Here is a 24,313-nt window from a genome sequence, read left to right on the forward strand (position 1 = left end):
GGATGCGTTATCCATTCCACCAAGGGAGAAGTCTACTTGTCGTGTTTATGCTGCTATCAATAGTATACAGCGCCACAAAATCAAATCAGAAATCAGTGCTTTGAATCCCATGTTGTCCTTAAACAAAGCTAATGACTTTCATATGATGGGTTAGCTTGACCTACAGGTTGCAGGGAGTGCCACTGGCCCAGTTCATCAAGAAAATGTCACTTTTTCTTTAGTCTGGCATTTAAAATGTGTGCATAAAGGGACAGAAGGAATAACACATTCTTTAAGCATGGAGTGTGGTTTGATGCTGTGGACATGTGATGTTGGTGACAGCTTATTGTGACTTAGAGTATGGCCTTGCTGAACGGGAAAAGCAACTTAAACAGAGCTAAATCCTTGTTGAACAGATGTGAGCCAGATGTTACTGCCACAGAGACCCCCACGATAGATTTAACAAACAAGTGGACTGCTACACGAGCCAGATATAGATGTATGTATTCAAAGGAGGAGCAGAGGAACATGCAGTTGTTGTTCCATCAAGCAAGATTAAGCCATCGTCTCTTTCACCACGTCGATGTAGCAAAAAATTTATTCACTCAATGTGCGTATTTATATGAACGGATGAAACTGATTAAGCATCTTGCACTCATCAGATTACATTCCATACATGCAATGCTACAGCCGAGATGATGAAGGTTTTTCATGCTTTATCATCGCTGATATTTTGGAACTAAAAGCAGTCGGATAGAGTCTGGGAAGCTTTAGCAGAGGCAGGTGTGTACCCATGGAAAAAGGTGTTCGTAACAAACAAATAAATAAAAACATTAACCAGATGAAGAAAATCTGAATGAAATGAGAATCAAATGGTAATAAGAACAGCGTGGTGGTACGGTGGTTAGCAAGAAGGTCCTGAGTTTAATTCCACCATCAGGCCGAGTCTGATGGTGGGGTCTTTCTGTGTGGAGTTTGCATGGGTTCTCTCTGGGTACTCTGGCTTCCTCCCACAGTCCAAAGACATGCAGTTAGTGGGGATAGGTTAATTAGAAACTCAAAATTGCCCATAGGTGTGAGTGCGACTGGTTGTCTGTGTCTATGTGTTACCTGTCCAGGGTATACCCTGCCTCTAGCCCTAAGATAGTTGGGATAGGCTCCAGACCCCCTGGGACCCTGAAAAGGATAAGTGGAAGAGAATGGATGGATGGTAACACACTACAATAAGCAGAGGTCATTATTCATGAGCATTATTTATTGCTTCAGATCATTGCATTTAAACAACAGTACAGTATGTATCTAAAATCTCAAATGAATCCAACAAATGAAGTAGTGGCAGGCCACGCAGGCATAAAGTCACATGATTCTGTTCAGTCTGCAGAACTAACTCTGCTGAAGTGAGTGTAGAGCATGCAGCTGCTGTGGAGGGCATCACATTATATTCTATTTAAACAATAGTACCTTTTAAAAACGGGAAATGGCTTTCTTGCAAAGGGTTGATGAGAAATGTGAAATGTATTTCATATGAAACAAATATAAAGAAAGGGGTCGGTCATCTTAGCTTAGCATAAAGACTTAAAGTAGAAGGAAACAGCCAGATTGGCTCGGCTTGTTTGTTTCATTTTCTTGGAAAACTTAAAGTTTCCTCAAAGTTCGTTTTCCTGCCCGTGAAACATAGACTGTATAGAAAACACAAACCACTATGATGAAACTCCAAAAGCCGACATCAGCTCATCACACATTTCTTTACATGGTAATCTGTAAAGAAATGTGCACAGCTTACAAGCTCCAGGTGCTGCCCTTCAGCAGACTTCCCCAATGTAGCCAATCAGAATGAAATAAACATCATTCCCAGCTCTAGTCTTTATGCTAAGATAAGGTCTGAACACTGGAGAGCGTCACTACTTACTGCACAGAGAGAGCAGCGTTAATCTTCTCATTACACTCTCAACAAGAAAGCAAATAAAATATTGCCAGAATATAAAATTATTCATTTAGCTCATCGGAATTTTATTTAATGTAATGTGATGAGACCCTTGTCACTGAGACCCTCGTCTCTCATGATAACCTGATTAGTTCAAATCAGTCTTTTAATTACATGACAAAGAGTGACTCTGCTCAAAGCAACCAGATATTGGTTAATAATATTTGCAAGTTATTATCAAAGCTTAGAAACAACAAAGTAACCTAAAAAAATGTCAACATCTCTAAAGCTTAAGCTACTTGGATCATTTCCTAATCCAGTCAATAAAGCGCTAGACTAGAGTAATACTGGTGCTGTATATGCTTTACATAGATGAACCTTACTGGCTTAGTGGTGCCTTTCTAAAAGCTGAGCGTATATACATTTTTCCCAAACTACTACCACACTTGCATACATACAGGATTCTCTACACGAGGACTTGGTAACAGAAGCTGCCACTATCACGTTAGCTTTAAATCGTCCCCCGTTTTATAGGACCAACGGAAACAGGAACAAAACAGTAAATGAGAACTCGCCGTACGAAATGGAGAAAGTCAGCGAAAGCAAACAAGAAGCAGAAACGTTCAAGTAAAAGCTGAAAAACTGGCTTTTGATAAATGTAATAGCAGAGGATTTCAGTGCATTCGTAATGAGTTATCACACTCTGAAGGCAACATATTAAGCATGGCTATTCATCTGCTTTTAACAAGGAAGCAAATTTCCATGTGCCCGGGCCCAGCTTCGCAATCCCGGACCTCCGGCCCATTTGTACAAAGTTCGAGTTACAAAGGAGAAAAAAGCCGAGTTCGAGTAATAACACAGGTGCATCTTTTGCATAGCATTTGGCTTTTGCTGAGCCATCATCGAATGTAGACTCAAGGAGAAAATATAAATGCCAAATGCCAAAAAATTTAAAAGATCACAATGTGGCAGAAACGAATCAATAACTGAGTGGTAAAGTGTGACAAATTAAGCTTTTTTTAATCATGTACAAACTCTAAGCAAACATGGCAAAATGTTCTTGAAGCAACGCACATGCAATGTTATCGAACTAGCTAAAAAACATGTCAATGACTCAAGGACTAAGGACTTCTCTGCTGATCTCTGCTGATCACTGGCTCCCTATTGAGATACGTAGCCCAGTACACCAGGTTGAAGGTCCCAAACAGCACGGGGAACACTATCCTGGCCATCTTATCAATCTTGCTGACACTGTTGTAAGTCTTTTTGGGGTCTGGCGCCTTGGTTTCAGGCAGTTTGAGCTGGACAGCCGTGCTGTTTGAAATAGTTGAGATGGACGCGTCCTTCGTTAGGTTGGTTGTGTAATTCACACCAGCTGAACAATTGTTGTTTGGCTTCTTAGACAGAGTTAAAGGGTCTTTCTTCTGTAGAGAAGCAAAATAAAACATTGATTCAATATGCATAAGAAAAAGTGGCACATTCATCATTGAACATAATAAAACAGGTGGATAATATCACAGGCACTCACACACATACACAAGAGCTGAAGGTGAACAATAAAAGATGGCTGGTGAGATCTGAAGGCAGGGATCAACGTCCTTGGGCAGTAATGAACTGGCACTGTGCCACAGCACCGGCACACTGAGCAGAGGAGATATTGATCCGGCTTTTTCAACTTCTACGCATCGCCCAATTCATCTCTTACTTTATTATTATTTGGGAAATAAAAATTTTCACTGCGCCCCCTTTTTCTTCTCTCTCCCCACAGCAGATGAAAGCACGGTTTGGCATACCGTGAACAAACTTCAGCGTTTCTCCAATTTTATTCCACTGAGGCAGCACTGATAATAACTTATTTAAACATAATTGACTAAAGAAGAAAGCTGTGTAATTGCTCCTCCTAATCGAGCCAAATGTACTGCCTGAACCATTATCTGTATATAAAAGATGGACAAGCTGAAGCTGAAATTCTTCTAATGATCAGCAGGGGGCGATAATTTTCTTTGGGAAAATGACAGAACATTTTATTTGACATATGACCTCAGTAAATGTTTTCTGATGCGTTTATGGTGTCGGGCGCTAGTTTCACGTCAAATCTAACACAGCATAAGTGGATAATGTAAATCATGGTCTTTATTAGAGTCAATATGTACAACAAATCAGTGTCTTCAGTTTCTCTGTCACATCAGCCCCTACCAACCTGTCACTAATGCGGAAAACCAAGATGATGGTCAAAATCAAGTTAAGGCTTCACGCCAGGACCTCATAGACCAACCCAAACCATCACAGTCTTTTATATACAGTTTATGGGCTACACACAAACATGCAGTAAATTTACACACAACGCATTATGTCTTAACTAGTTAGTTTTTCATTCAAACATATCAAGGGATCCCCTAACAGAGGCATGTTGTACAGCAGCGGTCCCCAACCTTTTTTGCGCCACAGACCGGTTTAATGTAAGACAATATTTTCAAGAACCAGCCTTTAAGATGTCGCAGATAAATACAACAAATGAAAATGATACGACTAAGACAAAAACAATTCATAACACAAGGGAAAAGACCCAGAGAAACCGAGTTAATGATAAAAACCTTGAAAACCATAAATTTCACACCCGAGCCTCAACTCTCGCGGCCCGGTACCAAACGATTCACAGACCCGTACCGGTCCATGACCTGGGAGTTGGGGACCGCTGTTTTACAGGACCTTTATTTTTAAATAAAGTGAGCTTGGCTCTATCAAATATATTGAGCTGTAACAACCAGCTGTAACACTGAGAATACAGGCCAACTTTATGTGAGGAAAAAAAATCAATTTTCCAGCCTTCAATATTGACTTTAAAAACTACATCAAGATCTGAAAATGTATTTTCAGTTTTCCTGTTCCAAGAATTCCACTGTAGTTAATCAACAAGAATGTGAGTCGAGGGCAGGTTGGAGCACAGCACGTACCTTTGGCATCTGGGCCTCCATTGCTTTTTTCCCATCCCACGCCCAGCTCCTTTTGGTGAAATAATTAACTGTGGCAAATTCAATGAGGGCAGAGAAGACAAAGGCATAGCACACCGCGATGAACCAGTCCATGGCAGTCGCGTAAGCCACTTTAGGCAGCGAGTTTCGAGCGCTGATGCTGAGAGTGGTCATGGTGAGCACTGTGGTCACACCTGGTGGTGCAGAAAACTGGGTCAGTTTTACTCACCACACTTGCTCTTCAGTTTCTATTCCAGCAGATTAAGTCATAAAAACAGGGCACGTATCAAAGTATTAAAGGCAGATTGTGAAGCCGAGTCACAGAAAAAGACATTTAGGAATATTCACTGCACTCATTTCCCAGCTTTATATTCCCACAGCACATGAAATTTGCTAACATTATGTAAAATATCTGAATTCATTTGATTTCTCTCCTTTTTTCAAACGTACCAAACACGGTCCGTGCTGGCACCGATTCGCGGTTTAGCCAAAAGGAAACCTGTGACAGGATTACAGTCATGAAGCAAGGCATGTAGGTCTGAATGACAAAGTAGCCGATCTTCCTCTTTAGGTAAAAGTGAGCCATCATCACGGTGTATTGACCTGTGGAAAACAGCAGAAATGAGCAATTAGTTATTTTAGTTACTCAATTCCGTATTTTAAAGAAAATAACATGGAGTAAAACTGAGCAAAAACTTCTAAACAACACAAAGAAAAGTGGCATTTATATTTAAAATGCTCTTTTATTTGGAAACACAAAACAAAAAAACGAATTAACCAAAAAAAACTTTTGGCCACTTGGGGGCACTGTAACCTGTCAGTGCAACACTTTTAGGATAAACAGCTGCATTAACCTTCTATTTGAAGTCATGTTATTAGCCACCTGAGAATGCTGGTCCAACCTCCCGTCTTCTTTTAGCTTTTGTTCTGGTCTCCACTAACTTTGGTTCTGCCTACCACAGCTGAACCACTGCAGGCCAGAGGTTCCTAACACATAGTTTATAAATACATTTTTCTCACATGTATGTTAGGAGTTACTTGCGTCGGGTATCACGTCTGACCCCTTAATCTCTGAGACCTTTTACCTTTCCTGAAACATGTGGCCTGTGAGCAGTTGCTACATCGTCACTCTGCACTCTGTGCTCTACATCAAACCACCCGACAATGCCCTGGCCATCATCCAAATGTGTGAATTCGATTATTTAAAGAAAAAAGGTTTGTGGGGAACTCATCATATCTCGTTAACCAACTGAAGATTTCATTTGAAGGATTTTTTATTTTTTTTCCCAAAAATCCTGTTGAGCCATGGAGTCTGATAAACTATAGAAAATCCACAGATGACTGCTGCTTTCTCCTGGCAAAATCCGATTTTTCTGTCTCACTAATCCCTTGTCACAATCTGCATCCTGTATATCTCTCTCTCGCTTCCTCCCCCTCTCTCTCTCTTTCTATGTGCATGCATGCGTGTGTGTGTGTGTGTGTGTGTGTGTGTGTGTGTGTGTGTGTGTGTGTGTGTGTGTGTGTGTGTGTGTGTGTGTGTGTGTCTCTGTGTGTGAAAGACAGTCCATCCCATTCTGTCAGGCCAGGCCTTTGATTGGGGACGTACATCCTTGCCTTTGCTGAGCGAGAACACTAAAACAGACCTGGATCAGCGGTGATTACAAGCAGGTGCACAGATGACTGAAGCAGAGGGGGGCTGAGAGGGACCGCAGGAAAGTTTTGTGAGATGCAACAACGAGCATCATGTTCTTAATGAAAAGGGCACCTGTGCTGCCTTCGCTCCGAGGACTAGCAGTGAGCAGCCCTGCTCCGTGGTGGCACGGCCGGGCGAACCCCGCTCTGATCTGACCGCCTGCTGGGATTGGAAGTGGATGGAAATCTCCGAGGCGTGAAAAAATGCAGTTGTGGTGGATTTTACTGTTTGGTTTTTGGAGTGTCTGTGGAGAACTGCCATTCATAGCAGAGAACAACGCAGCTATGTTGGTCAACTGGTGAGTACATTTCGAAACCATCTGTTGAGCTTTGCCGCTTTTAATTGTAACCCGGTGTCTTTAACCAAGTGAAATCACAAGTATTCTCAGCTCAGCTCCTGCTCCTCTTCTCACATCATCCTCAGCTTAGCTTGTGAGGTCAAAGGTCATTTCACTGTGAGCACCTTGCTGAGCTATTCTCGGCTTGTTAAAGAGGGCTTGCACCCCAGATTAGTGATACTAATTAAGGACACGATGGCTTTGTGTGTCTGCCCTCTTTAACCAGTCTGAGCTGCAGGGGTGTGTAAAGACAGAATTGCTGTCTATGGCAGAATCTCATCGGTTACTGAGTCTCGGTCTTCCTCCTGTGTAAGCATAGCTGGCTTATTCTTTTTACCATGTAAGAAGCATGTGACGTGCCTCTTGACAAGTGTTCACTTTTCATACACCAGCCAGTGTAAACACCGGCTTGCACCGGCAGATACTGGATCAAGATAGCTATTTCTGTATACATCACACTATAGGAACTCCTCCTCTGTGAAGACTCTCCACCAACAAGCAGCAGAATTGTATTATTGTACTTCTTTACATAACAGAATTAAGCAGATGCCATTTGCCCCCCACCCCACATGCCTCCACTCCAGCAGCCAATCCCTGCGCTGTGACGTCACTTAGTAAAAGCACAACTGATGGGCCTGCAAACGGATTAACCCTACAGACCCAATGGCTCAGACCACGGATAAGTGATTTTTTTTCACCCCCCCTCCCCTTCCCAGCACCATCCTATCTCTTCTCTTTGCAGAGACAGCTGGCTATGTGTGGGAGGCATCCTCAAATCCTTGTGATTCATTCATTGTCTCTATCCTGCTTGATTTGAAAACAGTTTCTTCACACAATATCTTTGGAACACTATAATAACACGGATAATAGGGTGGAAGTGAGGGCTTAACACAGCCTGAAGCTGGGGTATGACCGCTGCAGTAAGAAGGGAAATAACGGCGAGAGCTAAGACGTAAGAGGTCGTGTGTGTGATGCTGTGGGATGGTTCATCTGTAATCTGAGTCCATTTACTCTTCGCTTTACCTCGGCTGGTGTAGATGTCCTCTGTGCCCGCGTCCTGACCAATCAGGTGATACTGGTTGAGCCGGGACCCTTCCTCCGCAACCACCACCGAGTCAGCCGCTTTCTCGGTCCACCTGTAAACCACCTCCGAGACCGGATAAGCATCTAAGAAAACAAAACACAAAGATGTGCAGTCTTTTAAGACTTTGTTTCAATTTTATTTGGATTTATATCAGGAAGTAATTTTATCCAGTTTCATTAACCGCCATGTTCACAGTTGGTTTCAGCGCAAACAAAAAAGGACAGAAAAAAACACTACAAACTTTTAAAACACCATTTAAAGGACTTTTCAACACCTACGCATTTCAGATTAGGCGTTGAACGCAATACTTACTGTTCATCAGAGAAAAAAGAACTTATCTGATATTCGCCTGGACTCAGTTTTAATTACATCGCAAAAATATTCTTGAATCTCCCATTTATGAGAAACAGTCCAATAACTAATATCACTCTTTGCTTCAGGAACAATTCTTTAAAATAACATAAACATCGATAATGTCTATGTCCAGATTTGACCTTTAACCTTCTACATAAACTCCCCGAGTCTTCCAGTTTTATAATAACTGCTGAATGAATTCTTGAGTTGTGATCAAAAACATGATTTGTTTAAAATGTGGACACATGGCTGAACTCATTAACTGCAGGTGAAGAGTGTGTTCATTCTCTGCAGCTTTGTGGAGACTCGATAAAAGACATCGTAATGTTGCTCACTGGTTTTGGAGCTCTACATTCTGAAGCCTCGGTGCTAATATGTTGGCCGTGGTGTTCTTTCGGCAGCAGAAAGTGGCCAAGGTTGGGTACAGAGTTTATAGGAGCGCCACACAGACATGAATGCCTGCTAATTAATTCTCAGTAGTAAGTAAATAATTAAGTAAAATCCTAGAATTCAGTCACCAAAACTGGAGACTTTTTGGACGTGCATTAAACACTACAGCAGCGATGCATGTCTTTGTAGCAGCCTGTAATAACGCTTACTTGTGTCGACTATTTTAGCTGGCTTTGCTACTTAGCTTGTTTTAAACACGGCACTCTGAATATCTGTAATAAACAATAAAACTACCATCAGTGATATCGCTGAGGTGAGACATCTGCACAGAGTCCATCAAAGACTCAAAGAGGTTTGAGATGACTAAACTCCAAACCTCATTACAGAAACTACCTTTATGTTGCCAACATCATTTATATTTCTTTAATTTCATGAATAAAAGGAACTCTGAAGCATGCAAGCGTGAGAGTAGCACAGCTGTTTCAGTGGGTCTGTCATTAACTTTAGTTTGCTTCGTCCTTCCTGTCCGTCAAAGTGAAAAACGCTGAAGTGACTGACTGCTTCTGACGCTTTCAGAAAGGATTCGAATATATTATTAGAACAGAAATAAACGGTCTGCTGAATGAATGTCATGTCATGGATTAAACAACACACTCGCACACATAAGCCCCCCCCCCCCCCCCAAAAAAACAACAACAAACAAAAAAAAGAACAAAAGTCCTAATGCCACACGAGCCGTCCACCCACGGTGCATGTTCACAATATTATTTTGTGTCCCCTGTGAGCTTTTACTTCCTGTTAAGCAAAGATGAGTTTGATAAATGACATGTTACGTGAATGAAATTATGTAAGAGCTGCATTTTTAGTCACGTCAATGTTCAGATACAGGTGCTGTTTAACAGGAAAAGCAAAAAAAAGTTCCAAATGACTGACAAATGCTAACTTACTGAGTATGATCCAGAAATCCAAAATGTGCCACAAATATCCAGCAGTGTTCATGCAGATGCACTAAAAGGGCCCCAGTCCCTGGATTTTGAGTTCATAGTTTCTTTCTTCTCGAGAATGATTTATGTGATTTATGGACTCTTTATGAATTCTTCATTCTTCTTTGCTTTAAGTTGATCTCTTTGTGTTTTTATATGTTTACTTTACTCCTTGTCAGGTTTATCTACCGATGATTTTGTGGAGTTTGTTTTTAGTTAGCTTCCTCTCTCTTTCTCCTCGCTCTTTTGTATCTTATGTCCAAATTTGCTTCGTTTTTATTTTCTTAACTTATTTCAGCTGCGTCTTTTTTTTTTTTTTTTACCTCTGGTGTATGTACAGCCTCAGTCTGAGTCAGAGTGTCTGTTTGTCTTCCTTATAGTTGCACCTCCATTTGTTTAGCTTCTGTCTGAAAATCCTTCATTTTTGTTTTCTATTCATTGTGTCAAAAGCTACACTTGCAAAACATTTTTCTTAATTTATCACGAAAGTGTCCTCATGATGAAAGTCAGTTACTTAGCTAAAATAGTGATAATACCAGAGCTCTTTGAAAGAAAAGTCACCAGTGTGACTTCATTACACAGAGATTAAGTTGAAGTCGCTGTCAAGAGCTCGTGTGTGGCTCTAACATAATCGCCCTGATGTTATATGTGGCACAGTGAGGGGGATTGCTGTGACACGTCAGACTCTTCCTTTTGCTGCCACTACCTCTTCATCCTCGTGCATTTCAAGCTCAATCTTTCATTCATAGCTTCGTTTTAGAAACAAGTGAACTCTGCAAAACGCAAAGGCGGCGATCCCACGCACGATCCCAAGTACAAACTCCACACGTACTGTACAGTAGATGCATCTGTGTGTCTTTCTCTCTCAGTTGTACCGCAGTGCAGAATCCAATCTAACAGTGTTGCACTAATCCAGCAACTGTGGTGTTAGAAGACTTCACTGTAATTTAGATTGACCCCAGTCAACCAGGCTGTGGATTATCGTCTTAAAGAGGCTCCGCGTTGCCTCGAACGAATCTTTGTACATCCGAGTCACAGAATACATTACGCGCTGCACCTACTGTAACACTTCACCCACACTTAAACAGTTCAGAGAGCTTTGTCTGTAGATCGAGGCTTATACACTTGTTGGGAGACAAAAGACCTTTATATAATGACTAAGCCATTCATTGCTCTAAAATAGAAAAAATGAACTTTAAGCCAGTGTCATCACAGACTGAGGGTTATATATGGCACTTTGCTCAAAACCGCTTTCTGCACAGGCTGAAAAGGAGTCTGTGCTTTTTTAGAGAGTTTCTTAAAATATAAAAACGATTCAGAAACAACAGCCACAACGTCGCTGTTTTCCATCCTGCAGGTTGGAGGACTGTCACCTCGTTCTAAAGACTGACCTCAGAGTTATCATTAAAGTGGAGAGAAAGCCCAAGATACCGTAGATCACACTGGTTATGAGTCTGAAAGAGGTCGCTGCTTTAGACTAAAAGTATTCTTGAAAATAAAGTTAAGCCACAAACTGTCATCTTTTACACTCTTTCCAGTCTTCAAGCTAATGGTAATTCCCCAAATCAAACTACACTGCAGTCTGGAAACTCTAAGTAGCACTTTTTGCATATTGGCTTTCGTAATGAAAACTCACCCTTTTCTTTTTCCATAAATCTTTATGATTGAGTTCCAGTTTCTTTGTTTGTATCTGCTATTTACTAGAACTTACTCACTGTCGGAGCCTCAAGTGGGCGTTCAAGGAACTGCAGATTTTAGCTTTCTTTTTTTTTTTAAGCCCCAGAGGGTGTTGGTTGTTTACAACAGCGTACCTTAAAGGTCAGTGTGAACAAACCTAAAAACAGGTGAAACACTTCCGTTGTGTCAACCCTGATACACTACAGTTCTTAATGACAATGTATGCTCACAGTGAATACACTTTATTCTCTGTAGCCACTTCTACATAACACAACAAACACACAAGACAGCAAATAGTACTTTAAAAAGGTTAAATATGAAAATTTTCTTGGCCACTCATTTCTCTTAAAATAATGCAAAAAATATATATTGTTTTTATGTTATTGATTTACAGATATGTAGGAAGATTTGGACCTGATTTGGTTCACCAGCTCGTTCCACATAGTAAAAAACATTTTTATTTTATGGTAACCATGAGAGAAATTCAAACATTTATTACAAATATCAGCTATAAAGTTTAAAAAAATGTTATTGCATTACAGCTGTTGCAACAAAACCACAAACCTTACTGCTCATCACAGTCGGCGAACAAGCTCAAACACTCAGAAACTTCATCTGTAAAACATCTTTACATACAGGAAGTCACTGTACATGTGGCCCATAAAGCAGCCAGTGTACTTCAGACATGCCTGAGAAAATCAGAGAGACCCAAAGGGTTGAAAACACTCATTACCACTCAGACGGGTGGTGGCGAGGCCACTAGTCTCGTGTGAGGCTGAACCGGATGTCTTAAGTATATTTTAAGCATAGGAGATTTCTTTATTAAAAGACCCAAACATTGAGACGCTTCTGCATAAACTGCAGTGTTAACGGGAGCTGTATATCACAGTAATAGAATCAGGCCTACGTCTGTCTAAAACCTATACAGATACACGTGGACATATAAATACATTTATTAGTAACCAAATTAAAAACATCCTTTTCAAAGGTTTATGTCATATTTTCAGTTTAACTGTGACTCTGTTCCCTGTTTCGGTCCTGATAGTGTTTTCTGCCCATCATTAAGTGCAAAAAAGAGACAAATGAAAGTAAGAAATCATCCTGATAAATGTGGTTTGTGTGCATATATCTGAACATGGAGCACTTCTATTTATCACCCAGAGTGTAATCTAAAATTAGAAAAAACAGCCTTTCAGACTGAGTAAGAACGTTCGTCTTACTTTGTTTTGTATTTGCATTTCGGTTCATTTACAGGTGCATGAATGATCTGAGCAATTACTTCAGCTGTGAAAAATTGAGACGCCGGCAAGAACACGACTCCAGATTAGCATTTTCCCATGCTAACACTCAAACATGAGGACAGAATAGTGTCGCAAGAGTCCAGCACGCTAGCGTGCCATGTTAGACTTTTTCTTGTATTATGATGTTTTTTAACGGCGTTTTTACTGAGGTACAAATAAATCTTTGTAAATTCAGGCAAAAAGAAACCATCTGTTATGGCGAGTGAATTGTAATTAAGGCTGTACGACAGTTGGCACACACACTGAGATTGTGAATCGACTGCTGTAGACGAAAACTTCACCAGAATTGTCGGCTCTTTTTCAAAAGTTGGTTTGGAATTTTGGAAGTCGTATGTAAGGAGGTACACTAAGAGAATCAAAGAGACTACAGGTGTAATGTGACTAAAACAAATTAAGATATATACGCATGGTCACGTGGCCACCAGTGTGACCACAAAACAAGACCTGCGTGTTGCTCTGGTGTATTTACATCAGGTAAAGGCTTTCTGTGCATCACACACTTCCTTTAAATTGTGTCACAGCGATGAGCGACAGCAGGCACACAGATACTGGTGGTTGTACAGTTCAGTCCATGAAAGGTGATTAACACAACAGCAAAGGAAAGGTCTACTGTAGCTTTGAAAGCTTTGAGCTCACGGGTGAGTGCTGTCCATTAGGTCAGAGGATTAGCTTGGGTTAATGGAGTTGGAGAAAACAGGATGTATCGCACGTTAACTTTTACAGCTCACAGCCTTTCACCTTCATCACGATAGATCACAACTTAGCAAAGCTACAATAATACATACTGCAGCCACACTTCCATCACTGCTTTTGTTGAGCTTAATTATTTGTGTTATTTGGACAGTTTGGAACGATTTCCACTTATTTTATTTTTGTAGTTAATACTGATGGTTAACATAGCTTTCAGCCTTTGATGGGTTTTCACATTTTTCCATTCAAGGATATCAAATTTTAAAAGAATCTTCACAAAATTAAAGAGATTCTGTTGCTTTTTTGTTACAACTTTTATTGTCAGTGTTTTTTCTTTGTGTATTTGCAATGAGCTGCTGTATGCAATAGACTTTGTCTGTTACACTAAATCTGCAAGAAACCAAGCAACTAGTGCTGTATTTAAACTTACATAATTAATTTAAAGTGGCGCTTTTATGCATTTCCTTATTTCCTGTCATAAATCTTCTGTTCCAGTGGACACTGGCATTATAAAAAGGCTCAGTATTTACACACAAACCCCCTGTGAGCCCAAAGCTCCGCCTGCCAACTGATCTCAGTTCACTCATTTCATCACGGGTGTTATACTGTTGGATCTGTGTGATGTCAGTGAGAGTAGATACATGGCCATTCCCCTTACTTTCGGTTTTAACCTTCTGTTTATGACTGACAGCCAATCAGAGCAAAGCTCGCTTGCCTTAGAATGGAGAGGAGGGGTAGCACTAAGGTCCACCTTGATATGAGGAAGAAAACCTTGATCTGTGAATCATACAATATTAAAAATATGGAGCTAAAAATGAGAAGAACAGCTCCTCTGTGAGGAGGTTTCGATTGTCAGGGATCCCTGATGGACTTCAAGTAGAGTTCATCAACTTCACAGCAGTTGTTCTCTTAATTAGCTGCTGCGATTATCCCTGCACTTGGTTTCACCTGCCGGTAAGGCGACCAAAGTAGCTGTGGGAGCAGCTAAGGGTCAGCATGCGGCAAGCGCACTCATGAGGACTGCGATCACTACGTCATGTCAGTGGCAGGGAAAGCCTCAAATGCTAATCTGAAGCTTACAGAACAGGAGCTCCCCAGATATTTTTGGACCGTGTGAGACAAGCTGACTAACATAGAAGTCACATGGAAGGTGGCGGTTTGGCGGTTCATGTGCAAAAGTATGTCCAGATTTCTAAGGTTACCTTGGTGGTAAATTTAGATTTGGTGTGTGTGTTTATGTCTCTAGCTGCTTCCAGTGTGTGTGCATGTAGGGTAGCTGTTTCAGAAATTTCCCATTAAATGTAGCCGAGCCAGTGAAGGGTGCAGAGGAGCAGCCCTGACATGTTGATTAATGGCTTCATCAGGAGGAGTGTGTCAGTGTCTACATGGCTCTCCTGCACCACCGCAACAATAGCTTTACACCTGAGGGACACGGCCTGTCAAACGCACTAACGTTCATCCGTCCCTATGCCCTCTGCATGGAGAAAGACACTGAAACCGATGCCATGTCAAAACTACATGCTGCTTTTCTTTCTGGTGTACCCCCTTTTTCGAAAAGTTTGCTAACTATTTTAACATCACTCTAGTTCCGGATGCTGACATAAAACATTTACATCACACCTTTTCCTGTATTATTAAAGACTCATTATGTGCAGTGGGCATTTGCTTGAAGGTGCATTTACTTACAGCTTCCAAATTTAAGGGGACAAGCATGAGCATCCATTGGAAAGTCCTCCAGCTGCATGGGACATTCAGCAGAGATGGTAAGCCTGAAAGAAAAAGGCAGAAAATGAACTGACTACATCATTATCATGATCACCTCGTTCACAATTAAACACAACCCCTTATTATAAATTGTGTTTAATGTTGTAAACAGCCATTTATAAACAGAAATCTCCCTTTGTCTTCATTAGTGTCTCAAATAATTAACGGTAGAGCGAAAAGCAATTTTCCCAGTGTAGAGCAAAAAGCATCTGAACCAGCAGAGGGACCCGTGATGAGCTTTGGTCTGTGGAGAAAGGATGCCACCTGTCTGTGGGAATACAACAATGCACAAATGAAGCTTCAGTGGAAATAAAAACGGGGAAACAAATGATCTAAAGTGTGAACACAGCTCAGCCACACAGGCAGCCAATGGACCACCAGGTCTTATATAACACTGCCATCTGCTGGTCACATGGAGAACAATGAGAGCTGCTACTATTCAAATGAATGCACCATGGTAACAGGACATGCTATATTTGACATATTTTCTATTTCAGTATACAAATCCTGTGATCACTTGATTAACTTGATTTCTTGTGTACATTCACCTTGTTTCTACTTTTGTATTTGGGGGCGTTGTTTGACGTTTCTTGGTTGTAGTCTAGTTGTGACCATTTAGGAAAGTTTACTAAACTTTGCCCCACGGCTGCTCCTGATCTGCTTGCCTTCATCTGTATGACCCAAACGTTGGATTTGCTCTCTCTGGTGTATTTTTGTCTTACTTGGTGATCATTACAATTCCAGGTGTGGTTGTGACTCTCACATTGATTTAAATAATGGATCATAGTATGTTTTCCACCAAGAATACCTCACAAACAGGGCCGTCAACCTCCGTTAAGTGTATGAATCACATTCAGTCCAGTTGATCTGTGCAACCATTTCAAATATCTAATTTTCCCTTTCTTGAGTAAAAATGTGTGAGTTCACTCGCATTTAATGAACTCCTCTTTTATGAAACAGATGATCAGTCTGCTGCGAGTACATGTGCAATTTATCGCTCATAGTTGATCTTGTGAGGTGTCAAACCTCCACAAATCTAAGGAATTATATATCTAAAAAAAACACAAGACTCCAACAACACACTGAAATCTACAGATGTGGATGTCCATATATTTTTATAACAGTGCTGATATTATTTAAAACATGTGCTTATTAATCACATTAAAATAACATATTCTTATATTGTTATACTATATTACTTTTATTTCACTTTTAATACTTTGACACTTGCGCATTAAACATTGTAACGCAATGCAAAGTCTCGATTCAAATGTGCAACGACACCTGCTCGGTCTTGTTGTGCTGAGCAAACTGACGGCAGACAAAACTAAAGAAGATATTTCTGCAATATTTTGAAGTTACTGCAGTTACTTTATATGCAGTACAATATCAAATTAAAGTTCATTTTATTTTTTCCTCAAAGTTTTTAGTTTTGCCACCAATTTTTTTGCAGCAAACGTTAGTTTTGAGTTTTAGTTGACTGTCATAATCCTGCACAGCAGAAGGATTTCTTCATTTTGAACCACATCTGCTGTCTCGGCTGTTTCGTGTGAATAAAATCCACACGGCACAGAGCACGAGCCTCGATGTGAGAGAGAGAATCAAAGATGAATACAGATAAGCTTGGGATTCACTGAATACATCACAGAGCAAAATATACTTTCTAAAAAATTGTCACTGCTCGCTGTGTCTGAATAGTATGGAAGCCCGTTTCCGCCACTAAAAAAAAAAAAAAAGGATCCATAACTCAAAATTTTGAGTTATTTTCTTGAAATTTCGAGTTATTTTCTCGAAATTTCAAGTTATTATCTCGAAATTTCGAGTTATTATCTCGAAATTTCGACATATTAACTCAAAATTTTGAGAAAAGCAACTCGAAATTTCGAGTTAGCGCTGCCAATCAGTAATCTACGTGAATGACGTCATTTCCATGTTACCCGGAAGCTGAAGCCCTCAGCTACAAATGCTACAGCTAAGCTACCGGTATTACATCCAGTCGTGAATGCACAGATTGCTGAGTGTTTTCAGCCTGGCTTCACAAATGATGTGTTATTAGCTGAATCACATGGTGTTACTATCAGCAAACATACTTTAATTTGTTGGGATCCGTTTTTGAGTGCGCGGTCCTGCGCCATATGCTTCCGGGTAACAAGAAAGCGACCTCATTCACGTATATTTTTGATTGACAGAGCTAACTCGAAATTTTGAGAAAAGTAACTCGAAATTTCGAGTTATTATCTCGAAATTTCGAGTTATGGATACTAGCTTTTTTTTTTTTTAGTGGCGGAAACGGGCTTCCATAGAATAGGACCCCCTAGTGGTGATTGTGTTATATTGTTACAGCCGATTATCTGACTGGAGGAGTTGAATTTAGGTTTTGTTGTTATTGAAACATGCGACATATGCTGGAAAATATAGTTGTCCTTCTTTTCAGTTTTTTGCTTCACTCCTTTCTTGAACAGAGAATAACATCTTTATGGATTTATAAACCAATGTGTCTAAATGACAGCTCTGAAAGCAAAAACATGCATTAACTATCGTAGTCAAAGGAGCTTGCAAAGAAAAGCGTCTGGACTTCTTTAAGTTGCTTGAAGACGTTTCACCTCTCATCCGAGAAGCTTCTTCAGTTCTAAGGTCAAATGGTGGAGAGTCCCAGATATAAACCTAGTGGGAGTGACCCCCCACAGAGGGACAAAAGGACCCCCTGATGATCCTCTAGTCGCCTGAGCCAAGGTGGGAAACTGGGCGTGGGTCCCAATCAGCCAGAGTTTCGGGTGTGTTCATTGTGAAACCTGGCCCCACCTTATCAAGCGAATTCCTGAGGTCAGATGGCCCAGGATGTGAGTGGGCGTTAAGGCGTCTGGGAAGGGATCTCAAAACTGGATTATAGATGGCAGACAGTTGGTGTCGTAAACCCCCGCCTCTGTTCAAAGATGGTCGCTCACAGAGTCAGCTCGCTGACTGAGAACCTTCACAGACATGCATTAACTATCACTTTTCATGGCATTAAATAGATGGAAAACTTGAGAAAGATTATTGATAAAACAGTTTAAATAAATTAAACGTAAGGTAAAAGCATCACTAATATTATCCTGGTATTGTTTCTGCTGATTGCCATGTCAGCACTTACAGTATCGGTACAACAGCAGGTGTTTAATTCTGTCCTGTTTTAGATTAATTACTCCTAAGTGAATCATGTTTGACACACAGCGTTTTGTTTTGAGACTTCTACATCATCAGATCATTTAGTTAGTCAAACACATACAGATGTTAATAAATCATACTGACCAATAAAAAGAGTGCAGGTAAATTACCAGATGATTAAAAGGATGACTGATGCTTTCACTATGTTATTTCACCGAGGTCCATGTTATTGGATTATTAGGAAGTTATTGCGTGTTTTGGGCCATATTGTGCATAATGTGGCATTGCACTGTCTGGAAGAAACCTTCATGTTTCTCTAAGGGATCTTTTCATCCTACAGCAGCTGGGGCACTGCACACTGCAGAACGACGAACGCAGGAGAGGAGAGTAAGACATGGCTAAAATGTTCCGCTAATAACCTCGTTCCCAGAACACAAATGCATTAATGGGCTGCCTTGAACTCGTTTCTAATGGCTCGTAGCGTTGGAAAATGTGCTGTAGATTTGTAGCAATTTCAAAGTAAGAGGATCGATAATGATTTTTGACACGCAGCCATGTCCATTTCCTCAAACTTCCTTTGTTAATATTTGATTTGCAGGATTTATTGACCTGATAAGATGATGACGCAGCACTGAAATGAAAGTGGATGTAAATGAGATGGTTCTATCTAGAATACATTTCTTTCCACAGCACAGAGTCTAATGTATTATGCATCCACAAGCCATTCTCTGAACTAATAATGAGTGGATTAGTATGCTTTATGCAAGGAAAAAATCTCTTTCCAGTTGTTAAGGCGGCACAAACTGAGAACAAGACGCATTCTTGAACTGTATGCATCCTTTGAAAGAGCCAGAGCATGTGAAATCTGGGCTGCGAACAGCTTGTGCTGTTTTCAAAGTAAAGCTTTCTGTGACGTGGTGACAGAGTTAGTTAATAGTAGAGGAGAGAACAGAGCACTGGGTCAAAGCAAACATTTCCAGTTCCCCTGACCTCCAGTTTACAGTGTGAGGACAACATGATGACGCATCAATGCACCACTGAGACACAGAGTATAAATGTGTGGGCTGTATTAGAGCAGCGGGGGTCTTAAAAACCATTACCAAAGGAATATCGCAGACTGATAGAGGTTTCAGTCATCGCTCCAGGTTTAATTGGATTATACAATATCTTTAAACATGGCTAGCCAGCTCTTATGAGTCAAGGTTTGTAATGTAAGACTGGCTGGAAAAGAAATGCTTTCAGTTCAAGCTGGATAAAACGTTTGCTTACCTCATGGTGTAGAGAAGAGTCCCATCATCCTTCAGCCGCAGCAGCTTGTTAGGTGTAGTCATATTATGTGCAATGGACTTTTTCCCGTTGAGGAAGAAGGTGTCAGGGGTCCAGATGTTGCTGGCTAGAAGATTATTCAGGGCAAGCATTTCCATCGGGCCTTTGAAGCAAAGTCGCTCATCCTTCCAGCTTTGGCGGAAGAATACGTCGATGGTGTATTCCTGCAGGAAAACAGCTCAGACCCATGAATATGAGAGAAGTCACGTATGCATCTAAACAAATTGATGGAATAAAGAAAGTTTATGATGATTAACTAGTGCTCAGTCATGAAATTGTCTGTTTCTCCTACAATAGTTCAACAATAGTTCACAGTTCTTACAGGAATTGGTACACTTTGTTCATATATTTTGTGAGGTTTTTTTTCACTCCTTTTTGCATAAAAATGACTAAAAACTGTGATTAGAAGATTATGGAATATTTGCTTCAGATAAAGGAAACAGTATTTGGCATGAGAAACACAAACAAAGCCAATAAAAAGTCATCCTTTGTAAAATATAACAGAGTTACGTGTGATCGCACTCGGGCTCATTTGAGGGTTAAGAAGGAGCAGCAGAGTGATTAGTGAAATCTAACATCATGCAGCTTAGGTTCAGGTGTGATCCCTTCACCAAGCTGAATGTGTGATCGTTGCCTTTTATTGGTGTGTTCAACAACATTATGCAAAAATCAAGCCATATTTCCTGAATCGTGGTTAAGAGGTGAAAAATGGAAACATTTAAATCTGTTCAATTCTGGCACAATTTGGATCACTTTCTTCAAACCTGTGGAACAGGACGGTAAAAAAGTAGACTTGTAATTTCTGTAATTAAAGTTCTGATAAGGCCAGGTTTTTAACTTAAAATATGTATGCATTTAGTATATTTGCAGTGTGATTATTACCATTTCGGTGTCAGAGACCGGACCAAAGCTGGTGACAAAGATGTTGGTTTTGATCTCCGTCACCTTCTCTGTAAGAAAACACAGAACACAGTGAGCCTCCAGAGCAGACATCAGCATCCACAACATCATCTGGTCTAAATATGAGGGACTAGGTTCTTGCTTCTTTGGGCAGAGATTAAAGTTTAACAGGCCAAATCTCTAATTTCATTTTATCTGAAAAACTAATCCAGTGTGACATTTGGGTTTGTAAAATTTAGGTTCTTCCACAAAAAATAAATAAATAAAAATAAAATTAAAAATGGCATATCGTGGATTATTTGATGGGGTGACTGCAGTCCATCTTTTGAAAAGTCACTTCATCTCTGCTATGTTTAATACTGTTTAAGCCACGGTAAGATTTTTATGCCTGCATATTGTTCAGTAATTAATGCATGACACCTTTGAAGCTGGGCCAGTGGGCATTCTCTATATTTTAATGTTTATGTGTTTACACATCAAACCAGATTTTTTTTTTCAGTTTGATAAATATAATTTATGGGAACTTAACTTTACAGTCGCTGCAGAACAAAGGACCCACCGTCCAACCAGAGATGAAGTGGTTCTCTCAAGGTCACAGTAGCACGCTGCATACTTCACAGTGCCATTAAATCATACTTAGCTGAGGTCATAACAGCTCGTCATGTGTCTCGTGAATACAGACTAATTTTCTGGGCCGAGCAGAAGGCAGATGTTGCGGTGCGGAGCATTTTTTCTCTGAGGGGAGAAAATTTGTGTCGAGGTTTAAACATTCGCTGGGCTTACCTCCCAATCCGGGCCGGAGTCTGTTGTCGTAACCATCCAGAAGTCCGTCCAGGATGCGCGTGAAGATGGTAATATTGTCATTTAATTCTGCCTCTTTTGGAGTTATCTCCTGGGAGAAGCTGGAGGAAACACAGAAACAGAAAGCTGATCCTGGACACGGGTGGATTAGAAAAAAAAGGATGTCATATAAACACCTTTAACTTTCTGTAAAATTATTTAAAAATGTTGAACAATCAATTCCTATTTATTAAGCAATGAGCTGTGAAAAATGTGCCATTACAGTGTGCTAACATTAAGAGTCAGTTCCTTACCTCAGACGGCAGGTGATGCTCGCAAGCAAGACACAGAACCACAGACGCCTCATTGCAAAGCTGCAGCACATTCCATCGCCCATTCCTGAAAAAGACACACACGCAGTAGTTTAAAACTTGAATACCTTTTTTTATTATTACTGCCAGGGCTAACTCTTAGTTCAAAATAATCAGAACTTAGTTCCGTTTGAGAGCTTTTGAGATGTGACCTTGTTGGCACATCATGTTGCCTTTTTTGGCAGAGGAAACTAAGTCAAATATTAGATGATCTGCACACTGTCCCCCAGAAACTCTGCACTCACTCCAAGCCTATGGGTTCAATAAATCTTTAACAGCTCCACTACAGGAAATGTGTGACAGAATCAATTCAGCATCTCGCAGCGCAGTGGCCATCAGCCTTCCTAAACACTAGGCAACATCTGTAAGACATGCAGATGTTCAGACCTTCAGCGGAGGTGTGACAAGAAAAAATGAAAAGCTGATAAATATCCAGTGCAGCTTTCACGGCTCAGACATGCAAACAGTGAGTTCCTTCTTTGTTGGAGCCCCTCTATACCCACCCATCTCACTGCAAAAGCCTCTGTTCAAAGGACTGGCGCTGTGTGAGCTCTGCTGCGTGTATATCCAGGTGAAATGCCTCCACCTGTGCTGCATCTACAAGATTCCTTTCTGCACCACAGCTGGACTCTTTTAACCCGCGTCTGTGTTGCTGTGACTGAAGGTACTCTTCACTGAATCATCTGAAGTCCGACACAGATCTCTACAAGCTGATTAAACTCCCGTGAGGAGGACGGTGTCTGCGGGTCCTTCGTAATCAGCAGCAGCAGCATCAGCAGCAGCAGACCTCGGGGATACTCTTTTCTTTTCTAGCCTGTTCACTAATCCGTGCTACTACATCTCATACTGTAGTGGCCTAAAATAACGCGGTGCTGCACAGGAGCCGAGACGCAGTTACCAAAGCTTACCACACAAGACGATGCGCAGTCAAACTTCTCCGCAGGTCTCTCACACACACGCAGACTGCACTGTTCACAATTTGGCATCAATTCCTAAGGCCGACACCTCCATCCGCGCACAATAACTGTATGTTGGAAAGAGAGAGGAAGAAGATGTGGACTGACTTCACTGTCAGCGAGCTTTATTTCTCCCCAGAGCGATTAAAAGGTTGGCAGCGAAAAAATAAAGGCTTCCCAACACTTGTGCTGACTGACCATCCTTTAGTTTGGTCTCCGAGGAGCCGCGAGCACAAAGCCAGCTTAGCAAAAAATCCAATAGTGTATCCAAAGGAAAAGCTGAGTGCAAATGTAGAGTTTGGTGCGAAATGAGCAGGCGAGCGTGCAGAGAAGCGGGAGGATGTGTGGCCAGTGAGCGGAGGAGAGATGCTGTAGAGGGATGAGAGACGGAGAGGGGAGGGAGGGGGAGGTGGCAGAGGGAGGCAAAAAAAAGAGGCAAAAATCAAAGTGTCCGTAGTAATAATCCACAGCATGAGAGCCATCAGCAATATTAGCCGTAAAAGCTTTACTTATTTAATGTGAGGTTAAAGCTACACAAACAGAAGTGGCTTATTTTCATTTCAACGCTGTTCTATTGTTTTAACAGGCAGCTGCACTCATGGTATACTGCACTGATCTACTGCTCCCCTCCAGTGCTCTAGTGTATTTGCAAACTACAAATTATTTGTATTTTATCAACATCCAGTGACATCCACCGTACCCACTGTATCTAGACTGTAGTAAAAAGAAGGATGCGTCTACTTCCAATTTATTTATTTAAAAGGGACAATGCAGTTCAACATAGTTCCAATATAGAGCACGAAACTCTGCAATGCTGCACATCACAGTTTATAGCTATTGCTCATTTCCAACCCTTGTCCCTCATTATATATAATACATTTATACTATGTTACAACATTTAGTTACATAAAACCGTAATATATCATCAATATAATATAAAACTATCAAAAATTCGCAGTGTAAGATAAACCTTTTCTCTGTTTTTATAGTGTGTTTTTTTCCGAGTCTGAACAGTAAAGCTGAAGCCCCATGTTTCAAAAGGACAGCAGAGGGCGACTCTTTTTGGTTCGTCTATAGAAGTCTTTGTGAAAAAAGAGCCTACTGCTATCAAAATCTGACCCAAGTAAAGACTTTCCCGATGAGTTTATGTTCTCAGTCACCATTTCCATATTTTATTAATTACAATAAGATTTCCACTTTGTAAATTATGGCCCCAGTTAGAATGAAAAAGAGCAATCAAGCTAACTCTCCTTTAGGGAGGACCCTTTTAGATAAGTTGTCAACTTAAAAAAATTAAAACTCAGTTAAATAGCCTCATTAAGAAGTCTAGTTTATTTTGTATGCACAGAAGCTAAAATATACATTTAGTGTCCGTTTCTGTGCCCCACATACTAAAAATCAGATTCAAATAAATAAAATGAAACAAGTTAAAGACGCAAATGAGTGAAACAGAAAGTAGAGATAATCTAATATAAAAACTAGTACAAATGGATTGAAATCCATGCAGTATGGCACAGTTTCACAGTCATCACATCATGGTGACAGTCAACATGCTCACCTGAAGGCTTCATAAAAGGACCTTACTAACCAAGGGGTGGCGTCACAGGGGCTGCATCCATCTTTTATATACAGTTTATCACTGTACGGGATAATACAGGATAATACGGGATGATACGAGACTGTGAATT

General features: G+C 40.6%; 2 protein-coding genes across 3 annotated transcripts in view; one reads left to right on the top strand and one right to left on the bottom strand.

The window, feature by feature from the left end:
- Positions 1 to 1,213: 1,213 nt before the first annotated feature.
- gabra5 (gamma-aminobutyric acid type A receptor subunit alpha5) lies at positions 1,214 to 22,971 on the bottom strand. The gene is made up of 11 exons (XM_082525215.1): positions 22,824 to 22,971; positions 22,578 to 22,693; positions 21,613 to 21,697; positions 21,302 to 21,420; positions 20,501 to 20,568; positions 19,562 to 19,782; positions 15,071 to 15,153; positions 7,929 to 8,072; positions 5,326 to 5,478; positions 4,858 to 5,069; positions 1,214 to 3,327 (listed from the first exon to the last, which is right to left on the bottom strand). Exons 3-11 carry the CDS (start codon positions 21,693 to 21,695, stop codon positions 3,025 to 3,027), a joined length of 1,386 nt encoding a protein of 461 aa, XP_082381341.1. The 5' UTR covers positions 21,696 to 21,697; positions 22,578 to 22,693; positions 22,824 to 22,971; the 3' UTR covers positions 1,214 to 3,024.
- Positions 6,343 to 24,313, top strand: part of gabrb3 (gamma-aminobutyric acid type A receptor subunit beta3) — a 49,120-nt gene continuing 31,149 nt past the window's right edge. For both annotated transcript variants that reach the window (XM_082525211.1, XM_082525213.1), the window contains exon 1: positions 6,343 to 6,866. In XM_082525211.1, the coding sequence (XP_082381337.1) occupies positions 6,772 to 6,866 (95 nt within the window). In that variant the 5' untranslated portion in view covers positions 6,343 to 6,771. The remainder of the gene's footprint in view (positions 6,867 to 24,313) is intronic.

This window comes from Aulonocara stuartgranti (genome assembly GCF_965226115.1).
Source record: "Aulonocara stuartgranti genome assembly, chromosome: 23".
Lineage (NCBI taxonomy): Eukaryota > Metazoa > Chordata > Actinopteri > Cichliformes > Cichlidae > Aulonocara > Aulonocara stuartgranti.

Bases quoted from the DNA above. Each gene is read 5' to 3' on its own strand.
- gabra5 (XM_082525215.1), bottom strand. From the start codon at position 21,695: ATGGGCGATGGAATGTGCTGCAGCTTTGCAATGAGGCGTCTGTGGTTC. The intron at 19,783-20,500 runs GTAATAATCACA...GTTTTCCTGCAG, and splicing joins CGGTCTCTGACACCGAAATG to GAATACACCATCGACGTATT. The intron at 3,328-4,857 runs GTACGTGCTGTG...GCTTCTCTACAG, and splicing joins TGGAGGCCCAGATGCCAAAG to AAGAAAGACCCTTTAACTCT.